General features: G+C 51.5%; 8 protein-coding genes across 8 annotated transcripts; 4 read left to right on the plus strand and 4 right to left on the minus strand.

The window, feature by feature from the left end:
- Positions 1–1,952: 1,952 nt before the first annotated feature.
- Positions 1,953–2,447, plus strand: SCP_1702530 (hypothetical protein; the record flags this gene model as incomplete). Its single annotated transcript, XM_027765039.1, has 1 exon — positions 1,953–2,447. One exon carries the CDS (start codon positions 1,953–1,955, stop codon positions 2,445–2,447), a length of 495 nt encoding a protein of 164 aa, XP_027620840.1.
- A 630-nt stretch (positions 2,448–3,077) lies between these two features.
- SCP_1702540 (hypothetical protein) lies at positions 3,078–3,986 on the minus strand (the record flags this gene model as incomplete). The annotated part of the gene is made up of 2 exons (XM_027765040.1): positions 3,078–3,784; positions 3,836–3,986. The coding sequence occupies 2 exons, from the start codon at positions 3,984–3,986 to the stop codon at positions 3,078–3,080; spliced, it is 858 nt and encodes a 285-aa protein (XP_027620841.1).
- A 789-nt stretch (positions 3,987–4,775) lies between these two features.
- SCP_1702550 (hypothetical protein) lies at positions 4,776–5,303 on the plus strand (the record flags this gene model as incomplete). Its single annotated transcript, XM_027765041.1, has 1 exon — positions 4,776–5,303. One exon carries the CDS (start codon positions 4,776–4,778, stop codon positions 5,301–5,303), a length of 528 nt encoding a protein of 175 aa, XP_027620842.1.
- Positions 5,304–6,177: 874 nt separating this feature from the next.
- SCP_1702560 (putative polyketide synthase) lies at positions 6,178–15,144 on the minus strand (the record flags this gene model as incomplete). The annotated part of the gene is made up of 24 exons (XM_027765042.1): positions 6,178–6,660; positions 6,715–6,971; positions 7,026–7,169; positions 7,219–7,249; positions 7,303–8,084; positions 8,137–8,291; positions 8,344–8,741; positions 8,797–10,484; positions 10,537–10,703; positions 10,753–10,996; positions 11,052–11,254; positions 11,303–11,426; positions 11,476–11,584; positions 11,647–11,814; positions 11,874–13,090; positions 13,141–13,700; positions 13,754–13,850; positions 13,903–14,050; positions 14,100–14,184; positions 14,232–14,315; positions 14,374–14,579; positions 14,640–14,886; positions 14,943–15,076; positions 15,124–15,144. The coding sequence occupies 24 exons, from the start codon at positions 15,142–15,144 to the stop codon at positions 6,178–6,180; spliced, it is 7,752 nt and encodes a 2,583-aa protein (XP_027620843.1).
- Positions 15,145–17,336: 2,192 nt separating this feature from the next.
- SCP_1702570 (Aspyridones efflux protein) lies at positions 17,337–18,947 on the minus strand (the record flags this gene model as incomplete). The annotated part of the gene is made up of 6 exons (XM_027765043.1): positions 17,337–17,496; positions 17,559–17,925; positions 17,989–18,213; positions 18,268–18,356; positions 18,422–18,585; positions 18,642–18,947. 6 exons carry the CDS (start codon positions 18,945–18,947, stop codon positions 17,337–17,339), a joined length of 1,311 nt encoding a protein of 436 aa, XP_027620844.1.
- An 805-nt stretch (positions 18,948–19,752) lies between these two features.
- SCP_1702580 (hypothetical protein) lies at positions 19,753–21,099 on the plus strand (the record flags this gene model as incomplete). Its single annotated transcript, XM_027765044.1, has 5 exons — positions 19,753–19,872; positions 19,929–20,026; positions 20,090–20,133; positions 20,189–20,624; positions 20,688–21,099. 5 exons carry the CDS (start codon positions 19,753–19,755, stop codon positions 21,097–21,099), a joined length of 1,110 nt encoding a protein of 369 aa, XP_027620845.1.
- Positions 21,100–22,806: 1,707 nt separating this feature from the next.
- SCP_1702590 (hypothetical protein) lies at positions 22,807–24,516 on the plus strand (the record flags this gene model as incomplete). The annotated part of the gene is made up of 5 exons (XM_027765045.1): positions 22,807–23,538; positions 23,591–23,723; positions 23,776–24,121; positions 24,187–24,333; positions 24,387–24,516. The coding sequence occupies 5 exons, from the start codon at positions 22,807–22,809 to the stop codon at positions 24,514–24,516; spliced, it is 1,488 nt and encodes a 495-aa protein (XP_027620846.1).
- Positions 24,517–24,792: 276 nt separating this feature from the next.
- On the minus strand, positions 24,793–27,275 carry SCP_1702600 (hypothetical protein; the record flags this gene model as incomplete). Its single annotated transcript, XM_027765046.1, has 9 exons — positions 24,793–25,197; positions 25,252–25,447; positions 25,533–25,625; positions 25,679–25,791; positions 25,861–25,950; positions 26,002–26,142; positions 26,201–26,426; positions 26,480–27,050; positions 27,122–27,275. 9 exons carry the CDS (start codon positions 27,273–27,275, stop codon positions 24,793–24,795), a joined length of 1,989 nt encoding a protein of 662 aa, XP_027620847.1.
- Between the last annotated feature and the right edge of the window lie 534 nt (positions 27,276–27,809).

Here is a 27,809-nt window from a genome sequence, read left to right on the forward strand (position 1 = left end):
CCTCGATTCAAACCAGTTGCACACAACAGGCTGAATGCACACTCGCCAAGCCGCACAGATCCGACGAAGCACCTCACAAAGCTGTTCCTTATCATCTTCACCGGTATCTTCACTCGGAGTTCTGTGTACTGAGATACCAATCTCAGAGAATGAAGGCGGGGACATCTTCCATCTCTGAAGTTGTGCTCGCGGACCTGATCAGCTGAATCGTCGATCGCAGTATGACAGTCGAGCAGACATCGACTGCACACCCAAATCCACGCAGTGGGCGTGATGAAACTCCCCGGGGCTTTCGTAGACGCTGTCCGGGCGACATCCGGCAGGTGTCTCCAGCGACGATCCAAGTATCAGAGTAATTTACATGGAACGCTAAGCAGTCCAGGGTGGTTTAGAACAGCCCGTGCTGGGCATAGAAGTCACGAAGCCCTTCTCAATTCAGCGCAGGTATCTCAATTAAGCAGATGTACCATCCGGCGTTCAATGCTCCTCAGGCATCAAATCAGACATCGGCAGCATTGTTATTGTCTGGCAACTGATCGTACCAACTTCAAGTTCGCTGCTTTTCCGTTTATATTAAGAGCCACCATTCTTTACAATTGAATCATGTCCCCCGCACTACAGGAACTATCACATGTGGATCGCATCACCAACTCCAAGATACCATAGAGACCTTCCATATATGGACCGTGGATCCACAGAGAGACAACTTCTTCCGATCCGCTACAAGCTGGTTAATCCGCCGCTTAGCCTCATAGATACAATAGATACTGCCTCTTGTTAGCGGAAGATAGTCATTCGTTTCTAATACACGCCGCAAGGGGTATATGCATAAATCGGATTTAAGACACAGGGTCACCACGGAAAATTTCCACGGTCCATATATGGAAGGTCTCTATGGTATGTTTTCGCGGAGTCGTTTCTCTCTGCAGAGGCTGACAAGATTTGAGCCTACACTTTTCTCTCCAGGCCTTCACGATGATAGATCAGTGTTGTCGAGCGGGTTTCCCGGCTCTTTGGAGGAAGTTGAGTTGTGCTGTGACAATTTGTCTCACCCCAGACCCATCTCGCGTATGACATATTGAACACGTTTTGGTTATCCCAGGAACATCCTTGCGGTCTACATCGCGCGCCGAAATGGAAGAGCCCAGGATAACGATATGGGCGGCACAAGGTGTGGTTCTCGATATACGGGTTCGTACACCTTCGTCAGTCTCCCATCGGGATGTGTTCACAGTTGGACCCGTTTGGACCCGTCGTGCAGATTAGTATGCACTATTCCCAAGATAGAATCCCTTAGAAGTCTTTCAGAATGCCCAATCCTTGAACGTGTCATTTTTCTCCCCGGCCGGGCTGAACGAGCACGCAGTCCGCGCCTGGCTGCGGTGTCTCGGGGAATTGACGTTCAATCCTTTAGGCTGTCGTCCGCGACTTGCATCGATATCAGAGACTAGTTGATGTGTACGGAAGCGCACTCACGAGACCTCAGGTTGTCCCCCAAATCTTGTTATCCGATTTGTCTTGCTCTGATACCGCGCTGCTGTATGTAGATTGTGGGTCCATGCTTTTAGGCAACGCAATCTAGATTGTATTCTGCTGCGGCTCTCGTTCGGTGCTTTTTCTTGGTCTCCTACTGGTGGGTGACACCTTATGACTCACCGGCGGCGATGAGCTGCATACTCTGGGTTGCTCTCTGCTCATGTCATGGCGCAATTGCAATTGGATTTTTCCCCTCAGCATGAACACTTTCCGGCTGGGCGCATCGCCTGATTATCTCTCTGTGATTCTCGTGCTCTCTCTGGAAATGTATAAGATCTCTTCCGAAAAGCAAGGTGGAACGCAGCCCTATTATCAAGCATCTCCTTACCATCGTGAGTGCTCATCGTGTCTCGGTGCCCAAAAGCTTCATGCATATCTCACGGTATACCAGGTATACCAGGTACTACAATCGAAACATGACTGAAGTTTGCATTGCTCTTTACAAGAGTGGACAGAAGGGCAGGTACCACTGGGCATTGGTGTTACCCTCCGGTAATGCTACTACCATCGGAAACAATGCCGACGTATTCCAGATTCGCTTGAACGAGTCTTGGGTACCTAGCCACCAACGTGTCACCCTGACATCGAGCATTTCCTTCTTGTGCTGCATTCGTCTGCCTCCTGCTGTCGGCACCAACGACGAGCTCAAGGGAATCATCGCCTCCTTCGATGCCAGTCAGGGCGACACCAAGCTGTTGTTCACCCACACCAGCTGGACATGCGCCCAGTGGGTCATCCGCTCCTTGGGAGCCTTGGTAGAGGGTCGTCGTATGGATGGAGCTGTGACCGCGTCGGGAAAGGAGATGTTCTACGCAAGGATCAATGCCATCGGTAGCAAGGTGGAGGAAGGTTCGATTGCGGGCCAAGTTGTGTACGGTGTTCGCGTGGTTTCTTGGGATGTAAACATGTAAACCTCGGCGTCGTTTGTCTTCGCTATGCTTTTTGGTACACAGTAACCCCTCCTCCAGAATGTAGTAGCGGCGTGGATTTGTCGTCCAGAAATACCGCAGGTACTTGCCTCCTTGTTTAACTGTTAGGCATCCTTTGCGTACATGGTAGAAGCAGTATACTGTATGATGCATTGAATGCATTGTTTGTCTGCGTGATATCATTTGTAAGTCTGCCAGCTTAACACAGTACTCCTGATTGCTCTCACAGCACTGCCGCGTCGAATGAAGGTAAAGATTGCAATTAATGGCGCCATGAACTCGGTCCTCTCCCTCAAACCACGTCTGTTACCGCATGCGCATCTCGATGCTCCGTGAATGATCGTGTATTAATGAGTTATTGTACCGCAACACCTCGCATGCATATGAGTCAACGACAGCGAACAAAAGAGTGTACGCATCCCCGGGGATAATCGCGTGCCATAAGGCCTGCTATCAGAATTCGTATATCGACGGCTATATTGTCGTCTGTAAAGCACTGATGGAGCGGGATATAATGAACCAAAACTCAAGTACCTGTCGCAACGAGACCATGGTCAAAAGGTCATCCATGCAGATTGCTTCAGACCTGAAGAAGTCTCACCATAGAGACGCCTACGGTGCATGCGCACTCGGCACAAAAAATTGTTCCAGAAGCTCTCGATCTGCCTGTTCTTCATTCAAAAAAGGGGGAATAAATTTGTGGACCCATGGGCACCACAGCGCATGTGGATGAACCCACGTTCCCCAATTCATCGTCTTGCAATACTCCCAATGCGCAGGAAACCACCCGGCACACTCCCAGTCAATAATAGCAGTCACTTTGTTATGCTGGACCATGATGTTACGCGGATAGAAATCGTTATGAGTGAACACGAGGGGGTGAATTCTCGAATGGGCGGACACTACGGTTGCGGAGCACGACTCGAGTGGCTGAAGATTGCGCAATTGCAGGTTCATCTGCTGCTCGTCTCGGAAAGGTCCCGAAGGATCTTCGTGCAGACGGGAGCAATTGACAGGCCCTCCTAGCACCGAAGAGATCATAGTTCCAGGAGGAGGAGGGAGGTTTCGTAATTCGGCCATATAACGCGCCAACTGTGTGGCGATTGCCTCTTTCTCGTCGAAAGATAGATTTGGCCAAACTTCCGAAAGGGAACTACCCGTTATACGACTCAATACAATCCAGTCGAAACCTTGATAATCAAAACGCCACCAAACTCGAGGGACGGGTATGCTTGTATGTGTTGCAACAAAGCGCAAAGTTGCGATTTCCACGTCTGCATCTCCAGATATCTTGACAAAGAACCAACGTGCGAGAGTAACTAGACACAAATGTGAACGTATTGCAAGCTATGTTTCTACGTAGTACTCACCTCTCCAGAGAGCTATGACTACTCGTCTCGGTATGTCAAGAATATATTGTTTCCAAGTATAATAGAAGCGCCACCACGGATTCTTCATTCGGTCTAGGACAAGCGCCTTTGCAGGTGTCCAGACGAACGGGGGTTGACGACTTCGAGCCATCGTCTTTGAGCAGCAGGAAACTTCGTACGAGACGTTCGACGGCGGTGTACGCTGCTGCTGCAAAAAGTGTCACTGGCAGGAACCATATCAAGTACCCGATAAAGTCAATTAACACTCACTGAGATTCTAGTAATACGACTGAGTCGGTCGATGGGTGCTGCGTCGCAGTGCGAAATGCTGCAGCGGTTCGGATTCACAACCCCACGATTGCAATGGGTCCATGTTTGTTTGGGCTTGCAAGTGCCAGCTCGTCACATGATTACTGGGGACGGTCAGTTTCGAGGCTCGCATCCAAGCTCTCGGCCTGCGCCTTTTCGGGGGAAAATGGTGATCGCACTTGCAAAAATATTACCGCTCGTGGAACAAAATCGAACAGCTTTGTTCAACCTTCGAACGGAGCCGTCAATTTCTATCCTCCGCACTGCGGCGTCATGCTGCAGGAACTGTCGCATATGGATCGCATCACCCAAGATCGTTGAGATCCAGCAGGTACGAGCATGAAGTGTCCTCGGGGCTGGACTTATGTTTTAGCTGTCCCCAGAGTTCGTCTCGATCTACTCGATCTGGTGTATTAATGGCTCCGCGCGGCCTCACCAACTTCCCAGAGGGTAGGAGCAACGCCTCCGCACCTCCATCGCCATTCATGATTTTTTTTTTCAAATTTCGTGTACCATCCCGCCGCCAATCTCTGAGCCTGTACTCGTTGTCCTGACGGTCCAGGACCGCAATCACTCGTCAATGCCATAGCCCACGAGCTTTCGAGAAATTATCTATCTGCCGTAGCCCGATATGCCGCTGATCTCCAGCGTGCGACTGTCGCGGATGAGCAGTATACTGCCGCATCATCGTCTGGTGTGGTCTCTACGGCGACCGACCAGTCTATTCTCCGCCACCCTTCCACAGTATACCCACGCAGCATCTTCCTCCCGCATTACATCTGACCTCTTTGAATCGTCTGGCGGAGCACCCTTGGATGTCATGCAAGTCGACCAGGGAGAACGCGAACCGATCTCACCGTATGCTGGCGCTGCACGGCTGGATTATGCGGGGCCTCACTTCGATGCTCCAACGCTGGCGGATCGGATTCGCGACACGACAATACAAGCCATCCGCGACTACTTGAAGGATCCAAATTTTGCTGCCCCGTATCAGGCTGGGAACGAAGAGGCTAGATCTTCCTGGTATTTGGAGGCAAGTACAGACGTTACTTCAACTCATAGACGAATCCCTTGTGATGGCGGCCGCACTCCGTTGTGTCGAATTTCATCCCTTACTATCGACTGGAGCCGACGTCTCGGAACCCCTGCGTCGTATTGAACCAGCAGTTACGCGTGGATACACACTCTCATCTGCGTCTCTGATGAAGTCAAGTCGCTGGCGGACGTCTTTACTTTGTACAACGACAGCAAAGGACAACCTTGGTTGTCACAGCTCGCCCATCTGGTCTCGATCATAGGACGGAACGCCGATGGCGATTTTCAACTTGCACGCACTTACATTTGCCAAGGAGCGACCCCCCCTTTGCGTACGGGGCGTCCAGCGCTGTGGACGTCCAGCTGTGACTTCAGGGCATGAACGGTTCCTCTACCTTCCAGATCAGCACATGGGCCCGGATATCATTTTCCTTGTCCAATGCCGCACCCAGCTTGTTTGCCTGATGATTCAAGCTAAGTGTCTTGCACGTCAATAACTCATTCCGCGGCAGACGAGAGACTTCCCGCAGTAGTGAATCCGCCACTTTCGATCATAGAAAGCTTGGAATTAATCGATGTGGTTCATATCGCTCCGGATATGCATTTTTACAGGATTCTCTCCAAATACCGCCACGAGTTGCGGTGCGTGAGCATCCCCACGTACGCTTGATCGCCCCTTTCCGAGATCTAGATGTGCCGGAGGAAGAAAACGCAGTGAACGAATTTGTCCACTTTCGACGACCTGCTTAAGGTTGATGGATTCAGCACATGTTCAGTAGTTTTTATATGTTGAAGTGAATACTCTGCATCACTTTCCTTCTTCTACAGCATCTGTGGGCATGACTCGGGAAAGAATTGTTCTTGCATTGGTTCTCTGGACATCTACACGTATCGTACAAGAAACAAAGTCATGAAGTAAATACTACAACAAACACCAGTGCGGGCCATAACTTCGGCACGGAGCACGGAGCACGCATATAATATGACATGCAAGTCCGCTACTGTCCTGACAGGAAGTTGATGCTCTGCCAATAGTGCACCCATTTATTTGCATCGCCTGGACAGAGAGGCGGGCACAAACGCTCGTCCATAAGGGTTGCAGAAGCGTGGAACGCCTTCTGCGAAGCGACCTTCGGTAAAAGGCCCATGCTTTCCGTGCTCGTGCGCCTGTGAGGATTCAGGTTCTTCATTCCCAGCCGATACATATCCATCAACTTCAGCGCGTCAATCGTGGATCCGCTTACTCGGTCCCCTGCCTTGGAGTTGTTTGACGCAGAGGCAGTGTCCAGGACAGAGCTCTGCAGACGAGCGAACCATTCGCGATATGGCACCAATGGGACGGCAAGCATGAACGCTATAGGTTTCATGATGGTATCCCACGTGACTGGCCGTGGATGTACGAGGTGCAGTGTCTCGCCCATAGTGTCGCGCATGTCGACAACTGCTGCCGCAGCAAGGTCCATGGAAAGCCACGATATGAACTATGTCATCGGCCCGTCAGTAAACGTCAAAACAAGCAGCGTCGGATCACTTACGTCGTTACCGTCGGGCAGACAGCCAACATGTGGTCCGGACTGGACGAGAGCTGGTAGCCAGTGGGCAGTATCCCAAGCGCCATTATCGCTTCCGGTCAACAGTCCGATTCGAATAACGTTGGTCCGCAGTGACATCTTCTCTGCGGCTATCTGGACAACGCGTTCACCTACCCATTTTGACTCCAGATAACCCGTTTGAGCAGCGACTTCGGCGTCCAGAATAGGTGCCTCTGGAGCAAGAGGACAACCATCGGAAACTGGAAGTAGCAGGTATCAGTCGCGTGGTACGATAGATATAATCTTGGACGTACATTGGTAGACACCGATCGAACTGAGGAAAGAGATTGACGGTAGTATCTCCAAAGTCGACTGAGTCGAGAGATCGAGTAGTCTACGTGTGCCCTTGATCAGGTCCTCAAATCCGGCGAGTGGCGTTCCAAAGTCGACCTTCCAAGCTGTGCAGCTATAAGTATATATAATTGGATATCAAGTAATAGTACCAACCGTTGTGAATGATATGTGTAACTGCCACGAGCTACAGATGATGTTAGGTACCCAGATGACGCGGGAAAATGTTATATCTCTGACCTTGTCCATGATGTCACCTGAAACGCCAAGATCTTCTGCTGCGAGGTCGCCCTCAACCAGAGTCAATTTGGGAGAGTCGACAAGACTTGAAGGAAGTCCCTGAGCAGCAAATATTGCTGCCTGCCTCGCCCATAGCGCGGTGCCAGTTGTACTCGTCCTGTTGAATCCATACACACGCTTCACCTCATCCATGCTGAGCAACCTAGCCACGATGTGACACCCCAAGGCTCCCGTGGTTCCTGTAACTAAGACGACGTGCTCTGAAGGTGGCGGAGAGTGCAACGCAGATTCCGTAGAGCGAGGATGCATGTCTAGGGTATATTTGGCAACCAATTCGTTCATAAGGTCGGCCTCGCTGCGCTCCCTCCGGATCTCTTGCTTCCCTGCAGCTGACGGCAACAAAGATGCTGAGACCTTCCCTTGCAGATCACGCAAGGACATGTTTGCCAATAGTTGGATCTGCGAGACTTCGACGAACGGACGCAGCACGAATGACAGTCTGGAAGCCGATAAGGAGTCCAGACCGTACGTCGTGAGTGGGACTTCGGGAGAGAAATCGTCGGGCGGGATGCTGAGCACTTTCTGAACCACCTCGGCAATCCCGTCTGCACGGTCTGCAGTGGACACAGGGGTAGTAGTCCACGTCGGAACAGCATGCTGACCGATTTTGGTCATTCCAAGGGTCCGATCCAGGGCTTCCCAATCTAGGTCAGGGATGTATCGTTTGAAGCGCTGCCCGACAAGTTGCCTGTAGATCGCATCTTCAAGCCAGCAAATCATGTCTAGAAGGCATCACAATTAGGTCCAGTCGGCTCTTCAATACATGTAACTCACCTTCTGTGGACAATGCCCACTCTACGAGATGTTCGAAACTGCCACTACTGGGATCATCTCCAACTGCCATCAACGAAGAATCCAGGATACCCGGACAAATGAAGGAAAATGCGTTCGGTATGCTGGACAGCGCTTCCTCCAGCGCAGTGTTAGATCTGAATAAAAATGAATATATCTGGTATAGACGAGACGTGGATATTGACGTACGCATCGTAGTTAGATTGGCCTTCTACACCGAAAAGTCCGGACGCGGAGGAGAAGGCAACCACAAAATCGAGACTTGCGATATCCACAGTGTCCTTCATGACGTTTAAAACACCCGATTTGGAAGCGAAGCTAGTTGTGAAATCGCTTTCGGTCAGATGCTGAAAGAGGCCATCTGATAATGCCGCCGTCAAAATCATGCACCCCCCGAGTGGCCTGCGCAGGGAAGCAATGAGTGCTTGCATGGCAGCTACTGAGGTCGCGTCCACTGCCTCAAGTTGAATGTGCAGATGTTCCTGTTCTTTGAGATAACTGATCAGGCGTCGAGGACTTCGTTTCTTTGGGCTCTGCAAGCTTTTCTCCCCAGAACGAGACGTCAAGATGATGTGGCGAGCACCTCTCTGGTTGAAAAACCTGTCAGACGGCTCCGTGATGACTGGACACCACCAAGCTTACCTCGTACATCATCATCGCTATGTGCGCGCCGAGGCTGCCAACTCCTCCGAGAAGTAAATATGTCTTCTCAGGATCGAATAGAGTACGCCGAGTAGGAACAACTGTTAAAGCACTGCTCTTGGGAGCGGTGGAAATCACCTGGTGCATCCCTACGTCCATTGTGGACATGTGCTCCTCAATGAGATCAAGCGCACAACCGAGGGCATCGCCGAATCCACATGGATCATGCTCACGAATGCCAATGAGTCCTGTCGTAGCGTCATTCCATAGGAATAGTCTGCCCCGTCCTCGTTTAAGCAGTGTCTTCAGCACCTGCTGATGCGGAAGGTCGGTGTAGCCTGAGATGACCAAGTCGAAACCTCCGCCACGCAAACATGCAAGATCAACGAGGCGGGCATCCTCCGTGGTTTGTGTAAATTTCACACCCTTCGTGGAATAGACGTAGCTGACGTCTATTCCAATATCTGTGTCACAATGCGTGAGGAGGATGCGGAGCGATCGCAAGCGGTCAAGGTGATTGAAAGTACTAATTCCTGGCGCTACGATCGCGGTCGTGAATCCGGGTATGCAAGACGCAGCGGCGGGTCCAGAACACGCTACGTGATTGGAGATAGGACGAATTGACTCTGCGTCGATTGAAAGCTGTTGCGAAACGTCTGCCGTCAGCCCCGCCACCAAAGATCCCCTTCTCATTTGGGCATCGTTGCTCTCCATGACGATACCGAGGAACCCTGAGATATCACCTCGCGCAGAAGAACATTGGACGGATACGTTAACATGATTCAGCGGGAGGCTATCTGCGATGCTTGAAGAGGTATTGTAAACGGATGGGCCTATTGGGGATAAGGGAAGTATCCGAGGAACCACAGGCTCGCCTTCTGAAGAGATCACGATCTCCATCTCATCTTGAATGTGGATCGGCAATCGTCTCAGTGAGTTCAATTGCATCTCCTTGGTGTACCGCGCTGGAAATATGACCAGGCGAATATTCCACGAACGATACTCCCTCCTCAAGGCGCGAAGCAACCCCATCGCTGAACCACCGTCTAAGCCCTCGCTAGCGAGAATCCATAGAGCCAACTTCTGGGTGACATCCAGCTGGCTTAGCTTCTGTTGCAATCCAATTTCTCCACCAAACTTGTAATCAAAGACGAGAGAAGTCGATGAACCGAACAGAGCCTGGCCTGCTTCATCATCCACTCGCGGATCAGGCTGACCTGCAGTGATAAAATGAGACCCAGTGGCAGCGTTGATGCAGTGAGCGCTAAATATTATGAACCCGGCCTGCTGAAGCAAACGAAGGTAGTGACTGAGCATATACTCTGGGGAAGTCCACGAAGGAGAGACAAGATCTTGCAGGAAATTGTGGGACCGTCCATTTACGGCTTTGCCCACTAGCTCCGTCAAGACCAAGGTACCACCAGGAAGTAGGAGTCGGCTGCAGGTTTGAATGACTGCCTCGAAGTTCATCTCCAAGCTCATCTTATCGAGCATGATAATGAAGTCGAAAACATTGATGCGGGGTGGGCGCGTCAAATCAGTCAAGTCGATTTCAGCCACGCGTACAATGCCACTCCGAGAGTCCACAGCCACGAGCTCCGACTTCTGCGCATCGGTGACGGAAATCTCGAAGAAGAGGTCTGGGAACTCCCGGAGAATGTTCTTGACTTCGCCGAACAATTCATCCACTGCAAACGAACGATAAGGTTCCCGTCGGCGAAATAAAGGGATGCCACATACCACTACTTATGACTAAGAGGCGCACAACTTGTTTGGTCGGTCCAAGGGCTAAGATAGCGCCCCGCAACGTCTGACTACTCTTCAGCAGGACATACTCTAATTCATCGGACGCAGATTGAACGTCCTGCGGTAAGGACAATCCGTCTTCCATAGAAAGATGCTTGAATCTGTGAGAATGATCAGCACAAGCCCTCCTTCAGATACGTACCGACTCACTCAGTGACCTGAACCTTCACATCTCCTCCCTTGATAGATATCCTTCTCTTGCTAAATCCATTATCGAGCACTTCTCTCAAGTCGGATGACAAAGTTTGTGGCACAGCAGGTTGCAGAACGATGTCGAACGGTCGCGAGATATCAGGTAACGGGTTGATGCGGTGCTTAGCCATCTTGAACTGTTGCAACGTGCATAGACCCTTGCCGAAATCGTCCGCAAGTACGATGTTGTAGTACATTGAGTCTGACACGACAGGTTATCAGCCTGCAATAGAGGCGTCGGGATATAAATAACCAACCCGGTGTCCACTGCGTTAGTTTAACATGGGCATAGACATGCGCTGGGAAATATTTCGGCCGCCTGGGTTGATGCAGAATGATAGCATCTACGAACGACGGGAGGTAGTAGACGTTCGGATTGAAATCTCCGTGGAAGGGTCTGTAAGTCATGATGTGAAAGCAGGCGTCGAGAATTGCGGGGTGCAAAACGTAATTTCCTTCCCTGTGGATAGGTGAGGAAAGATGTACTGCCCAGAATGAAACTACTTACTGGGACAGTGTTTCATCCAAACCTCTGACAGAGACCAACGCCTCACCCGAGCCGAGGTACGCATTCGTTACACGCTGCAGATGAGGACCATATGACGAGAAGTACGACAACGAAGAGTAGAAATCTGTGTAATTATGGTGAACTTAATGTACGTCAGGAAACGGCTAACATACCAGTATCGACGTAGGTGTTGCAACGCTGGCGAATAGCAGAAATGTCTACAGTGTTGCTAGGAGATGGCTCCTCAAAGGAGAGGTATCCATCGGCATGTAGAATCTCTGTCTGGTAATCAGATCGACATCATCAGCTGCATCGTCGATCCCTTCCACGATTAGAAGCCTTACCGTAGCCATCTCAGCGTCCTTTCGAGTGTGAGATGATGAAGTGCCGGAATTAACCGTCCAATAGCACCCATCAAGGTTAATGTTGACTTTGATAGGTGCTTCTGCGGACAAGGATAGGATCGAACGAAGGTTAACGTTCATTAATGCTGAAGCTCCAAATTCAAGCGCCTGTCAAAAGTCCTTCTCAGGTGGGGTGGATCGCATCAAGAAGTCCATCGAGCACGCACCATTTCGAGGTAACCAGCTGCAGGCATGATCGGTTCACCTCTAATGATATGCTCACCGAGAGTGGGATGAGTCTCCTTGTTCATCTTCATGTACTTGTGATTCATAGGACCCCTTCGTGAATCCATCTGCTTCGCATACCCGGCCGTATCTGGGTACAAAGGGAACTGCTTCTTTGTGAACGGATACACAGGTAACCGGACATCAAGTTCATAACAAGCACGGGTGTTCAGCGATGTGAAGTCGACACAGTTATGGCCTGCAGTAGTCAGCTGACCACAGAAGTTCAGAATGTCGTTGTACTCGGACAGGAGCTTCCCGCCTTTCGAGCGTCGAACCGTGGAGAGAACAGGGCACGACTGGTCAACCATAGACGACACGTATGCCGAGAGCACTGGGTGCGGCGCATTCTCGATGAACGCCAAATTCTGAGATCTTCCTAGCGCTTCCATCGCCTGTGTAAATCGAACCTGGGAGCGCGTGTTATCCCAGAAATACTGGGCGTCGAACGGTCCGGAGAAGAGTTCCCCTGTAAATGTGGAGTACGTCGAAATCTGGGGTACATGGGGACCTGGATACCTCTCGAAGAGCTCACGCAGGCCTCCACAGTACTCGTCGCGGCAAGCTTCCATCATCGACGAATGGATGGGCACTTTCGTCCGTATTCTGCGCCCAAAGACGTCGCGAAGTTTCGCAAGCTCCAACACTCGATCGATTGCCGCATTCTGGCCTGCAAGGGCGACTGCAGAGGGAGAATTGAAACATGCGATCTCAACGATACTGTCAGGATCCTCAGCGCGATACTGAGCGAGAAGCTCGGACGCGTCGGAGGGGCCACAAGAAACTGCAGCCATCGTCCCGCCCATACACTCCAGGGACGAAAACACTCTTCCACGAAGGATAGCCAGTTCTATCGCCATCGCCTTCGACCCAGCGCCCGAGGCGTATAGTACTGCCGTTTCTCCTGCCGAATGTCCGAGGACGATGTCGGGCTTGACGCCGAGACTGACGAGCAGGTCATACAGAGCGATCTGGAAGATCGCGAGAGAGGGTAAAATCAAGGATATTGGCCAAACATCCGACATCTCCGGGGGCGGCGTTCCATCGAAGAGACCGTAGTCTGCTCTCAGTGACTTCCCTGTGGCTTTCACGAAAACACTGTCCATTTCCATGACGCTCTGGCGAAAAACGGGGAACATCTCGAACAAGACGCGGCCCACTGTCAATATTGTCATCTATGAGCGAGTAAGAACGTTGTAGCTGACTCACTGTCTTTGTGCTGGGGACCTTGTCCGGAGAAAATCATCACGGTTGATCGCGACGCACGCGAACAGTGCTGCGGGTTAGAGAACACTGGAGAGCTCGACTGAGAGCCTCCCAACACCGCAAATGATCTCCACGTCATTTGCTTCGATCGCCGACCCAAGACAGTAGACAAAGCAGAGAGATCGATCTGATCTTGCTTCAGCAGGTCTTGAATTCCCTCTGCCACAGAAGAGGCACTCCGTGGCGACAACCCGCAGGCCATGAGCAAGACAGGTCGGTCTGGGTTCGGTGCGCTCTGGTCGCACAAACGTGCCGCTGCGGGAGGGCTTTGAATAACTGCATGACCATTGGAGCCTCCAATACCAGAACAAGCTACTGCGACCAAGGATCGGTCACTCCGACAAGGGAGCCTTGTCGGTTCTGTCGGTACTCGAAGCTTGTACTCGTCCCAGTGTATTGCAGCGTTCAAGTTCGTAAGATTCACGTTAGGCGGGATGACGCCATGTTTGAATGTCGACATCACCTTAGACAGAGATGTCAAGAACGCCGCAATCTCGGTATGTCTTCGCAGGGTCGATCAATTAGTGAGGGATGATGACAAGATGGACGAACGAACCCGATGTTTCCCTTGACGCTGCCAATGACCAATTCATCCTCTCTATGGAAGTGCTCGCCAATCCAATTGGCCTCCGTTGGATCTCCCTTAGCCGTGCCTAACTCGCTAAGTCAGTTCCGTGGCTAGCTTGCTATTTATAACTCACATACCTGTGGCGTGAGCTTCGACATAGTCAACCTCCTGTGGTTGTCGTCCAGCACGCTTGAAGGCCTGTATCATCGCATCACGTTGCGACTCTGCAACTGGCGCGCCAGGAGGGGCTCCTGATCCTGTAGAATTGATCGCAGTACCCAATACCTTAGATTTACGTCAGTATAGTGAGAACAAGTAGCTGCGTAGGTCTTACCGTTGCGTAGATACGGTCGTGGTCTTTCAATGCTTGCTCGAGTGGCTTGATCACAATTGCGACACAACCTTCCGCCCTCGCGAATCTGCATGGTTTTGAGGACGAATTGAACGTCAAGAAAGAAAAACTCACCCATCTGCTGATGTGTCGAACGGTTTGCACTTTCCGTCTTTGGATAGAATACCACCTTGGCTGTACATGAACCAATCCAAAAACCTCAAGAAGATGATGAATTGGTATGATGATAATTCCATCAATGACAGTGAAGAGTTACCGATGGTTCAACTGGCAACCACCAATGACAGCAGCTTCGCAATCTCCACTGAGAATTGCTTGTATCCCCAGGTGCAATGCCGTGAGAGTAGAACTACATGCTGTGTCGGTAGGAAGAGAGGGACCAAGTAGGTCAAGGTGGTTCGAGATACGATTTGCCACCATTGCTGGTAGACCAGAGAAGGTACCCTTGGCATCATACTCGTCCTGAAACAGCGCGTCACCTTAATTTACAGCATTATTGAGATGACGCATGCCACAGCTCACGGGTTCAGAGATGTTCGTCAGCTCGAATGCATTGCCGGAGGTAAAGCATCCAACGTTCTTCATCCTGTAGTCAACCCCCGAATCCAGTAATGCGAGAAAGCAATTTTCGAGGAGCCTTCTGGTGACAGGAGCCATGTACCGGGCATCCCGGGCAGATATGCCGAACTCGACGTTGTCGAACATGTCAATCTCTTTGAGAAATGAGCCTTGGTCGACGTGGATCTCCGCCAGCCCGTTGCCCTTCCATCTACGAAAGATGTTGGATCAACGTCCGCAACGAGTATTTCAAAGTCGTGGACTTACGCATCAATATTGAAACGACTCGAGGGTAGTCGTTCGTAAGACTGCCCCCGGTTCATCAAGAACTCGTAGAAAGATTCATGGTCCAAGTTAGATTCCGAGTAGGACCCGCTAGGTAATTCGGCGGAAATGCCGACCTACGCGCCGTGAGTGGGCGCACGTCGACATGTATGGACTGACGTACTATCGCGACCTCGCCCGACATGAGGTAAGCAGTGTCGAAATGTGTTGGTGTAGAGATAGACTCTCGTATGGCCGCGATGCTTTATCTAGCGAGTCCGGGCTGATATGCTGCGGCGGTGATGAAACTTCATGCTAAGTTTCATCATTCCAGTGCGCTGAGAGAACCCACCTGGATATCATGGTCAGGGCAGCTGCACGGCATCTATGCAAAGAAAGGCCTCCTGTAATTCAGATCCGCGAGAAACAAGATATACTGCAAAGGTAATAGATCTGAAGAATGCATCATGCGACCCTGAATCCAGTACAGTGATCGCTCGCTTTGCGACGCTGAGAACGTTGACTCCCATGGTTAGTAGTCTCCCAGATTGAGATCTTCGGAGAAACGGTCAAATAAATGCGATTTGCAACAGGCTCCACGTGTATCAGTCTACATTTCACCTTACTTTCACCCACAGATGGGTTAATCACAGCATTCCCGCATTGATGATCCCCGCAGATAAGTTAGTCTGGCGGTACCCGACCCGATGGATTGGATGGAGTCCCAAAGACAAGCCTATCAACGTTGACACTATGCTTCAGATTCTGTTCATGACAGCTATGGGAGTTCAAACCGGACAGGGAAGAAAACACGTCGACACTCAAGAAGACTTTGGCGCACGCCGCGCACGACATCAATATGAAGGTCACGTGCTGTTCATGCACATGGGAGGGCCAAGCGGCAACGAGTGTCGGACAACGAGGCCGTCTTCGTCGGGACAAGACAGAAGTATGGAACCCACTCTCCATACGAGCGAGAGAGTGATCCGCTCCGCAGAACTTTCCTGAGTTTGTATTTTGACGATTAATTCTCGCAGCCGCATTCTCTCCCCTTACATCTGAGGATTGAGATTGACAGATCCGGTGGCGATTCAAGTGAGACGTCTGGCACATTGGCACACCTATCTCCACGTCCGCCGGATTTCCCTTAAAAATATCACGAACATGGGTTTCGAGCAACATGAATAGTGCACTGTCTTCATGCCTTAGTCGCGCGACATAGCTGCGGCATCACGATATGATGATCACCCACTGGATGGCGCGCGCGTGGCAGTCCTTTCCGAGGTCAGCACGGTATGATAATTTGGTCTCAGTGCGCACCTTACTTCCTGATGTTCTGATAGTTGGAGCTGATGAAAGGCTGATAGACCTGGGTACTTATACTGAGTGCGCAGCCACCGGCGTGATGCGGTCACAATGCGGACGGAGCTTATGGCGGCAGGCCGGAGAGTGTACCGCCCTCATTATGCGTTCCACACTTGTCCAGGTATGTTATGTGCATGTCTCGGAAATCATGTAGGTATCGCGCCAAGACATGCATGGCGTACTGACGCACCGACACGCTGCACGGTGCTGTTTGCCACAACTGGCAGATCGTCCCTGCAAGTCCTTGTGCAACGACCAGAACCTATCAAGAAGAACGGGGATCGATGGACCTGCATCCTCAGATGTATGCCATGTCTGTTCCGAGGGCAATATGAATGGTAGCAGAAGTTCCTATCTATCAGATGGTACCCAGGAAGGCACTCAGGATGTCACCTCCAAAAGAACACGTGTGTACCATGTCAGTCAGCAAGTCAGCACACGAATGACATCAAGGTGCCACGAAGGCGCCGTCCGTGTACGGACTAGTACCATTAATGGTCCTGCGCCACCGAACCGCGATGAGATCGCAACGGAACTCTGATCGAGTCCGATGCCTCTGCGATGATGTGCGATCAGATGCGCGCAGCCTCTGTACTCTGATACATCATAGCCATTCGTTCTCAAGCCGGCATAATGTTTGCGCATCATTCTGTGTTTCAGGGAATACCTATCAGCGTGTACACGATTACAATAACGCAGCGGTTAGTTTGGAACGTAGGACGCGACACGCCACCGACTCGATGCCGTCCAATGACAGAGTGTCGTGAGACGCGGCTCGCAGGCCTGCCAAATATCTGACTGACACGCCAGAGTCTCCACTCACATTCAACTGAGCACCCGCTGGCTGACGAAGGTTCCATCTGGTCACGAGTCCATGTGTCCCTACAATCGTACAACGTGCATATCTATCTGGTCACAGTCCAGACGACACACCTAACTACAGTATAGAAATTAATTTACAGGCATGAACAAAGCGTAATCGGCAGAACGGAGACAGCGAGCGTACTCATAGCGATGAGGACAGAAAGTATCCTAGACCTTGGCAAGGGGGTTTCTGTTGAGGATGAGCTTTTGCACCAACAGCAGGGCGCTCCCTGCGAGCAGCGTCACGCCCGTCCATATAATCATCGTGTGGAAGTCCCCGTGTGCGCGTGTCAGCAGTGCGCCCGCGATCGGAGCGCCGACGAGAGAGCTGCACGCACGGTGCGATATCAGTACGTCTTGTATCGTCGGAAAGGTGTGATCGGTACTTACGGAAAAGACAGGATACTATACGCCATCCCAATCCTCGTACCAATTTGCTCAATCCGCGAGATCTGGGCAATGCATGGAGTGGTCAGGGAGATGACAGCTCCAGAGAAGAAGCCGTATATCGCCGCATAAGCGATGAGGCCTTGGAAGTGCGTCTGGGTGAGCCAGAGCACGAGCGTGAATAAGCCTGACGAGAATGCGAAGATGAGGAACAAGTTGTATCGCCCTGCCGCGTCTGCCGCAAGGCCTGGGAGCACCCGCCCTATTACGCTGCCGGCGTTCATGATCGAAAGAAGGTTAAAGCCGTGTGCCTGGCTAATACCGTGCGCCTCTGCATACTGCACGATGTAGAAGAAAGGAACGAACAGACCTGTCAATGTTGTTAGGGGGAGATCAGAGATGAAATAAGTGGAACAGAAGAGAAGAAAGGCACCAAAACATGTCATCCCAGCACCCGCACAAAAGAGCAGAAATTTGAAGTCACGTAGGGACGGCAGGTCGATCCATGGTCCTGGTTTTCGACGTGGCAAACGGCTTGACACCGTGAGAGTGGCACAGATGCCACAAGCGAGACAGACGAATCCAGATACACGCACGGCCCAGCCAAAACTGGTTTCGTTGAAGAGACGCTGTAGCATCGCAGGGAAAACAACCCCGCCTGGATATATACATGAGTGAGTGAGTGTGCAATGAGATACACGACGATAATCACCAACGCTCGATCCGGACACGACGATGCCGATCGCTGTAGCCCTCCATTTTAAGAAGTGAGTCGAAGCACCGCTGACAGCGGGATAGAAACTGGCATGTAAAATGGAAAGTTGGAATCAATGAAATCACAACACAACAAGAAGCAACCGACGCACAGGAGACCACTTCCTATACCAAAGGTGATGCCTTGTGCCAGAATGAACTGGTAATAGCGAGAGGCGAGGGAGGTCATCATGATACTGAACGTGTATACTACAGTGCCGAGCGCGAGCAAAACTGTCGGTCCATACGCGTCGAAAAACCTTCCAATTATTCCTCCCTATCCGCCCCTTGAGGTGAGATGATAAACGCAGTGGGTGAAGGTTAACTACGCACGGAGAAGAAGAACACCCAAAGTTGGAGCGAGCCGATCCATGATATATCAGATGGGGAGTAATTTGAGAGCTGATGTTCTGAGTACCACAGCTGGAAGCTGCCAAAGGCATTCATCTGGCCGAATGTCGCGAAGAGGGCGAGGAATGCGCCGAAAACTGTGAGATAGCCATGGATGCCACCCTCTTTGAATGGCGGTGGTGCCGGGGCGGGCGCGGGTGCAGGCTCAGGCTGAGCCTCGAGAGTGAGCTCAGAAATAGACTCGACCTTTGGGGTGGATGCTATGTCCACTTTCTCAGCCTCGGGCATGTTAGACGAGGAGAAGATGGGCGAGAGAGAAGGGAAAGCTTGCAGTGCCGGCAGGTAAACGGACTTCGTGGCGTAGTATGGAATCGTGATATACGCATGCCGACCGAGAGAAGCTTGGGTGATCCGAGTACGGTGATATCCATTGGAGGTCACTGGAGGTGAGCGTGTTGGCGAACTGAAGTTGGGCGTGCTTTCTGCGGCCTGCCTTCGAGCTCAAGTCCTTGTTCGTCGGCCCGGTTTCCTCCTTCCAATCCTGGTCGTTACGCCGGTTGAAGCAAGATCCCCAGATCGATTCCGCACATCCGCCGGTTCAATCCTTCATCCGAGTCGGACCAACTTCTCCATCGCAGCGACGCCAACAACTTCTCACCTCAATCATACATCATCTGATCCCGTGATTCCTGTCTCGTCTAACACCGATTTGGCGGACTATGGCATCTGTAGACGTGCAGAAATCATCGATTACCAGGGGCAAGAACACACGAAAGAACCTTGTCATGTCTGGCGAAAGGATCTGAGGCAACTCCAGAACAACCTGTCTGATCGCACTGCACTTTGTAATACATTTCTCCATCTGCAAATGTCAGAAGATTGGGCCTGACAGTGCCACTTTTGCAACTAAACTTCTCATGCCTGTGCAGCTCCAACCACATCAGTTTCCGGCGTTGTCTCGCGGACATTGATCATGGGGCGCTAGGCAACTAGAACCATGCACCTCACTCGCCGAGCGCGAGGCTTATCAATAGCTGCTCCATGTCGTCTCGGGCTTGCTGTTCCGCCTCATCCGTCTCAGTCTTCCTCAGCCATGGCCACCAACCCGTTACCGCAGGATATGCCCAACCCCTACACACCTTTGGCATGGCTGCCGCCTGCCACTGCCAATGACTTTGAGGGCTCGCGTTATCTGTATGTTGCCACCCTCTCTGTAAGCACAAAAAATATTCTGTGCCACACTTGTAGCTCTCATTGACCGTCCCTCAGGCATTCATCTGGGACTGGATGATGGCATGGCCGGACGAGTATAGGATCATCATCAAGGCTCCTATCCGTCTTTCCAATATTATTTATTGTATCTCTCGGTAGGGTCCTTCACCGTTAATGCTTGCAGAGGTCATGTCGTTTACCCTGGTCGTAAAATTCAGAATCGGCGCGTTCGCTTACATCCTGACAAGTACTATCTTCCAGAGTATGTACATCTGATCGTCACGTTCCAATTGTTCAAAACTGACTCTTCTTTGCAGTCGCTTCGGTAGGCTCTTGCCAGGCCCTCCAAGTTGCCTTGGGCTCTTGCTTCACAGTCGGTGTCCCAGCTACCTCTGCGCTCTTCTATCTTCGCGTCTGCGCAGTCTTCCACAACTCCCGCCTTATCATGGTAATTTTCGGGGTGCTATGGCTCTCTATTCTCGGCACCTCCTTCACAGTTCCATTCGCTATTAGCGGCACGCACATTGGGACAACAGACAAGTGCATCAATAGCAGCGTGAAATCGTACAGTTCCGCCGCCGTAATCACTACCACTGTGAACGACACACTTGTTTTCCTGTTCATTTCAGTCCGGCTCGTCTCCTTTTCAATGCAAGGGAACGGCATTGGAGACCGACTCAGGTCATTCACTCGAGGTGACGGATTGCCAAAAATTTCGAAAATGCTCCTCCAAGGCGGTCAACTGTATTACTTGTATGTTCTCCTCGTTCTTTGCTCTGTAAACGCTCTCATGCTGACGGTGCTGCTCCTTTCCAGCGTGACTGTCGCTCTGAACATTCTCACGATGGCGATGATCCTCTCCCCGAGCGTGTCGCCCGTCTTCCGCGCGATGTTCACTATTCCGAATGTTGCACTGGAGAATGCGATGGCGACGCGCGTGTTCCGTGCGGTCCACCTGGGCCTCATCTCCCACGGGGACACGTCGTCGCATAGTTCCGGCCCGTCGCGCGGGCCCGTGTTCATGAACCACGCCTCGCGCGGCGGCGTCTCCGCCAGCCGCGGGGTCGGGCGCGACGTGTACCCGCTCGAGACGCGCGTGTTCGACCACGCTACACTCGGGAACCATATCGAAATCACCAAGACGTTGGAGACGCACCGTGATATAGATGACTTGCCCGCCAAGCGGGAGTCGTTGACTGATGTCGAATCCGGGCTGGGTCAGGTATAGGCCTCCCTCTCCTGCTGTTGTATACTTCTGGGTGTAGTTCTACTTTACTTCAGGTGTCGCCCTGGATGCTCTACTTCGATATTAGGCACGCAGTATTTCGTTTCCTGCTAACTGTATGCCGATCACCTCGATGTAACGATGTTCGAACTAGTGTACGAGGGTGTATTCTGATTGGGTCTTCAGGGGATACCATGAAAATATATACATGAGTTTTCATAAAGGAAAGCTGGATACGTACACCTCCTCACTCAAGCTGCAGATCGCTTGTCATAGTTGAGGCGTTGCATAGTACGACTACATGGCGAATAAAGCACGAGAAAGAGAATCTGTCCGATCATGCAGTCGTGATTTCACGGATATCATCTCGAGCCCGAGTTTCTCAGTTTGCGTATGCCAGTAATGTAGACCGAATCAGATTCGACCTGCGCGGCAATTGCAGCATGGAGTCTGAACTCCACCAAGTTGATTCAGTGCGCTGCAGATCTATCATCATCAACTTCCGAATCGTACGGTCCACCTCGTGTTCACCTGGAGTTTCCACGAGTTTCAACTTGAACACTTGCGTGAGCTCAAGCACTGGCAGCCGTGTGGATAGATCTTGGCTGCGCCAGCGACTCACTGCGCACTGTGTTGGTACCACATGAATCTCCCAAGCTGTCAAGTAAATATCATGTGGTTGAGTTTGCAGCGGCATCATTGAAATGTATAGCTCGTCACGGTAATGATGATCAACACCACCCCCGAAATCCTGACTCGGAGCATCCCAGGGTGTCGCCCGGGGGTATCGCATACACCGTCCTTCGCGGACAGATGTTGGAGGAATGCACACAAGACGCACGACGAACGTTCTTCTGGAGTTACCCGTATCTACCCGGATATGATGTGCTTGTCCGAGATGTGCCTCCGCGCTTCAAAGCGCAAAAGACTCAAATTCCACCCACTCATCGACCATGACGGTTTGGAAAAGGCTGTACTGCAGCAGGATCTCGGGTGAGCTGCAGGTAGAGCGCATGGAGATCATACGTTGGTCCGAGGATCGCTCCCGGATCTAGTCGACTGTCTTTTCATTAGGACGCGCAAACTGCGATCAGCATCATGTTATCATGTGCTTTTGTTGTCTTATTTGATCTACCCGTACGGTTCTCAAAGCTAGACTGCTCATTATCGCCCCGGATCTGTTGCGGGGACCACGAAGAGCCACGAAGGCGGCATGACAAACTTGCGTCGGCGCTGAAGTCGCTTCCATCTTGATGGATAGAAGCGAAGTTTCACCATACCCAATATCCTTTGGCTCAGTCTTCTACAGGGCCCAAACATATCAGAATCACGATGATACTCATGCATCAGACCAGAATTCGAAAGCATCATCTCCTTCTCTGACTCGCGGGCATGGCTCACCTCGCTGACACCGAAGAATTATGGACAGACAGGTCGTGCCTCAGGCTTCAGCTTCAGGTCTCAGAGCTTGCAAGGTCGATATCCTGAAAGGAACGCCCTTCTCAATTCTATCTCGGGATCCCATCGCACAGCGAAATGCAACGTTCACGCTGATGAAGACATCGAAGGCATCGCGGCACCCGTCCAACTTATGCTGGCGAAGCGCCGATCGTGAGCTTACTTGTTACCAGTGATCGTATGTCCTCGCCCTCATAAGATCCCCCAGTCAGAGTTCCATTTCGCCACCCCTGTTACCTGTTGCTTTAGACCATGACTGCGCCCGCTTTTCCCCCCTTCGATTTCGGACGCTACGTATGGCGGGCCTCACCCGACGACGCTTCATACTGGAAGCGTGAGGCCGGCGGTGGCGAGTACATCGAGGATGTGTTCCACAACATCAATCACGGAGAGCAATTCCTCTTCCTCGCACTGAAGGCTACGCTGTCTAAGCCTGTGCCCACCACTGAGCTCGTTGCCCGTGCCCGCGACGCCTGGTCGGCGGTTCGCTTCAGCACGCCCATCATTGCTGTCCACAGCGAACACGACGCTGCAGGCACGTCCTTGATCACGTATCGCACGGCCAAGGACACCACTGAAGTGCACGACTGGGCTGAGCGCACTGTCCGTCTCGTCGAGGGAATGCCAGACCTTGATGAACTGCGTTTCGAGCTGGGAAAGAAGGCCATCCCGGAGACGAATGGCGACCAGACGTTCCTCTACATTGTCGCCCGCTCTGACACTTCATACGACTTCGTCTTCTACACATCGCATGTCCCTTTCGACGGAGCTGGGATCAAGATCGTGTTGACCCTGGTCCTCACCAAACTCGCGCTCTATTTGAGCGATCCCGCCCTCGCACAGGAAAAGTTCGAATGGGGAACAGAGTCGAAGAATCTCTTGCCGTGCATCTCAGAGGTCTTGGGTCCGACCGAGGAAAGGTCTGGGGAGACCTATACGCGCTGTTTGAGCAATATGCTTGGCGATCTTGGCAGTGCCATGCCTGTATGTTCCTCCATCTCCATCTCACTCTTGTGCTAACTCCTACCCATTGCAGCGCCAGTACGGCTTCAAGGCACGCAACATCGGGCCCGGGCCGACGCGCCGGATCCCATTCACTTTCTCCGCTGAGGAGAGCAAGAAGCTGTTGGATGCCGCGAAAGCTCGCGGATTCACGTTCAACCATGTCGGTAAGGCTCACACTTTTCTCAGCCATTGGCTCTGCTGATATTCCTTCTTCAGCTCACGCTGCAGTAACCCTGGTGTGCGCCCTCGATAACCCCCCGATTGCGTCTACCTCTGCGGACGCCACGTTCGTGTTCTACGGACTCGTAGACGGCCGTGCGCGCCTCGCTGCACCGTACTCCGGGAAGCTTGGCTACCCAGGCTACGCACTCGGCATGACCGCGATCCAGGTGCCCGTCTCTGCTGCAGTTCCTGCCGCGAGCGAGAACAACAGGGATGTACTTTTGCGTCTATCGGGGATCGTCAAGGACGAGTACGCGAAGCAGCGCGCGTACGAATCCCTGATGGCTATCGCCTGCCAGGAGATTGACCTTATGATGAGCGGAATGAAGGCGAGCGGAGCGTGAGTACGCTCCTCAGCTGCGACTCGATCTGGTAACTCATTATTACTCCTGCTATGGAATACAGTCCGCCGCAGCCGTGGATGGGCCCGTGGTATGCTGGCGATGGCGTCGGAGAGACCTACCTGCAGCCGGAGTACAGCGATGCTAAGGGCACGAACGTCATAAAGATCGACGATTTCTTCGTGTCCCTGAACAAGACCGATCCCGGCCCGTACGTTTTTGTTCTTCGTAGTAAGCAAGTATTGTTGACATGACTGCGTGTAGGTTCTTCCGGTCGTTCTCCTGGGGCGGCAAGATCACGGTGAGCGCTGATGCAAACATCCATGCCATGCCAGTGGGTGATGTGGAAGGCTTTGTGAAGAAGTGGGTGGAGCTGCTTCGCTTGTTGCTCTGAGATTTGTATGCGATTGTGTATAAAGCCAACGTCATCCCTGTGTACTACGTAAATGCAATCCTGGAATATGATTTAAAATGTTTAGAGGTGTTGTGTTATCTTCGGTGGTGTGCAAGTACGCCAGAGTAGTTCCAAGAGCAGCCGTGTTCTCTTCCCCCTCACCAGTTAGAAATACAATTAGTCACAACACTAAGGACAACCTCGTGGGGATGTAGTTACCTGCTAGCACCTACGTGAATGTCAATGGCAAACGGTCGAATGGCACTAATCACGCTCTTACGCAGAAACTATTTCCGTCATATACTCCTCCGTGGGAAAAACTGGACCAGCAGTAGATGTAAAGTTAAATTCTCTGGCGTCGTCAGTGGGGGATAGTGTAGGAAGGAAGCGGGACCAAAAATCGTCAGTCGGCACAACGCATCTGAGAGCGTTCGACCTTGCGTTCATCCGGAACTCGACCCTGTCTCCCCTCCTGACGTCCCCTTCATTTATGCGGTGTAGTAGCCTCTGGGACATCAGCTCGGACGCTAGATTTGCGCCATGCTCGAAGTCAACCCCCCGCTTCATAAGCCACTTCTCAGCCTTCACGTTGACGTGGATAGAGACGTCTGTGCAGAGCTGCAGGTCTTGCACTTCCTTCTGGATTATTTCTTTCTTCGCTTCCGGATCCCATAAGGCGCGCTGTATGCATGACGCATCAGCCCGCGGTATCGTATCCCTTATCACCATACGTACGAATGGAGCAATTGTGAAACGACTGAACCAGTCGAGGAAAGAGGGAGAAGATCCATCGAGCTTGGCCTGAATAATCTTCTCAAGTTCGCATCGAATTGTCTCGTCAATTTTGCGACGCTTCTCCTCCGGGATCTCACCCACTTGGGACTCCAGAAATCGATCTGCCACACCGGTGCTCAGGATCAAAACTGTTTCGCTGGTGGAACATCGTCGATGGATACCATCCAACGATCGTTTCAGCGGGAATAGCATGGTGTACAGCTGGAGCATAAAATGCGTACCGAAAATCCACAACTCTATCTTGATCATGAATTTGGCTCTGGTCTAGGATTCGTAGAAATACCTCCAAGATCTTGGGCGGGATGTTTTCGATTCTACACGCAGATGTCAGCTATTGGAGCGCCCAGAAGTGTGAACTGTAACGCGCCTCTCTGTGACCAGGATACAGCAGCGGGGGTTTTGGTTGACAAACTGCAGGAGCTGTTCCCCACCGAAAGAATCATAGTGGAAGTGGCTTTCTCTGCGAGGGTAACAACCAGTCTGATACGTGGAACATGGCCGTTCAGTCTAATTTACCCAGTAATGATCTTCTGGCGCGATTAAACTGACCGAAAACCACACCTCGTCGCCGAAGTATGAGGATTTGATCTTCAGGATTTCTATGATGAGGGAGCAATTACCGAAGAGTTCCTGTGCAAGCTGCAAGATGACATCAATAAGCTGAAAGATGACGTCCAAATAAGTACTCACTGCTTCAGCGACATCCCTTTGTTGACGACCTGCTGGTCCAGCAAATATTAGTGATGCTATGGGCCTGTTCGTCTTCTTTTTGGCTGTTGAAACTGTGATTGCATGGGCGACGGCTTCAACAGCCTCAGGTTGCCAAGAAATCTGCACAATTTGGTAAGTGGACCAGGAGTACATACGACTAATGAGACCAAATACAAACTTTCTGCTGCAGGACATCCTCGAGGGTCATCAAACGAGTCTCGTCTAGTTCCCAGACCGTCCTCCGATTGGGAGTCACATTTTCTCTCTCGGCAGTAATATCCGGAGCAGAGTCGTAGTTTATCCGATACTTCTCCTGTGATGGCCCTGCTACAACTCGGGGAAGGCTCTGAGTAGGAAGTATACTAATAAGCCCATCCGATGGCTTTTCGATGACTTGTGCTGCACTGGAATATATAGGATGTCAGCGGCTGGATAGCAGGCGAAAGCGGAAACGAACCTTCCGCCTTCGCTTGCCTTACGTTTCACTGCTTTACTCGCCCGCCATGGTATCATTACCGGCAGACACCAGCATTCACCAGATGTCTCCCCCGCGTCCTCAGCAGGGCCGAATGAAAACAATGCTGAACGAGCGAGCCGATTAGGGTACACCCGAGTAAATCCTACAGCAAAGGTGCTTCGCAAGCGGTAATCTTTCCCTGGACACCCAGAGACCTGTAATTCCTCCGCGAGATTTTGCAGAAATTTGTTGCAAAACCAATAACAGTTGTGCGAGACTGGATCATACGTTGGTGATATGATGCGGATGGGTTGGTACATCTTGCAGATGTCTGACAGCGAGAGCTCCTTCTCTGGATGGCGGGAGACGGTGAAGAGATGATAATATGGAGACCAGTCAAAATCGGGTCGTACACGCTTGATGGTATCGTTTGTTACCCGCTGAAAGCTCCCTGCTGTATGTAGAGGGGTTTGGCCGCTTGGGCGTCGCTCCATGCGCAAATATATATTGTCCTTTCCAGAACCTGACTTATAATTGCCGTGTGTGATCTCGAACACGAGAAATTCGTGATCTGGATGGGAGTATTGTTAATACCGCTATTCACACCTGAGAGGTATACGACAGAAGGAGCCAATCGCTAACCATATCTGCTTTTCTCCTTGTAGTGGTCCACTTGAACGAGTTTGTGTTTACCGCGGCTGGAGTAGAGCTCGAGATCTCGACAGAAATAGTCCAAAGACAGTCCAGGATCATCGTCCGCATACTCGTGAGACTTGGACAGAATGACTCTCGCCATTCCTGAGCAAGGGGGAGAAGGGCCTCAGTAATCAGCGCTCAGCAGTCAAGGTCAAGTCAAGGTGTCGTAGCTTTCGGCGACTCATTTCCGGCTGACCTGACGGATTGCCCACGTGCTGTCAAGAGAAGCTCTGAGATAAAGCTCGTAGACGCAGACGCTTTTGATACGGCAAGGGTGAGCGCATTCCGGCAACGTCGAGTTGTCAGCATAATGCGGGCGTTGGTCAAGAGTCAGGAAAACCGCTAAAAATATACAATTTTCGGGTGCCCACAAGACAGTACTTGGGATGTACAATGGACAGAAATCCGATCAAATTTATTGGTGGAATGAGGATTCAGAAAATTTGGGGAGCACAAGTTGAGCAAAGCCATGGCATGCGATCTATCGATCGTAATTATTACGTCAGCACCTCGCAGATAGAGCGATCAATGGAAGCTGTGTGCTCTGCGCAATACTGTATTTGTGAGCTTGACCACACCCATCTCCTCGTGACTTTCGTCATTTCTTGCGGATTGGCCAACACGTTTCGGACAT

The sequence above is a fragment of the Sparassis crispa genome, assembly GCF_003851025.1.
Source record: "Sparassis crispa DNA, contig_000016F, whole genome shotgun sequence".
Classification (NCBI taxonomy): domain Eukaryota; kingdom Fungi; phylum Basidiomycota; class Agaricomycetes; order Polyporales; family Sparassidaceae; genus Sparassis; species Sparassis crispa.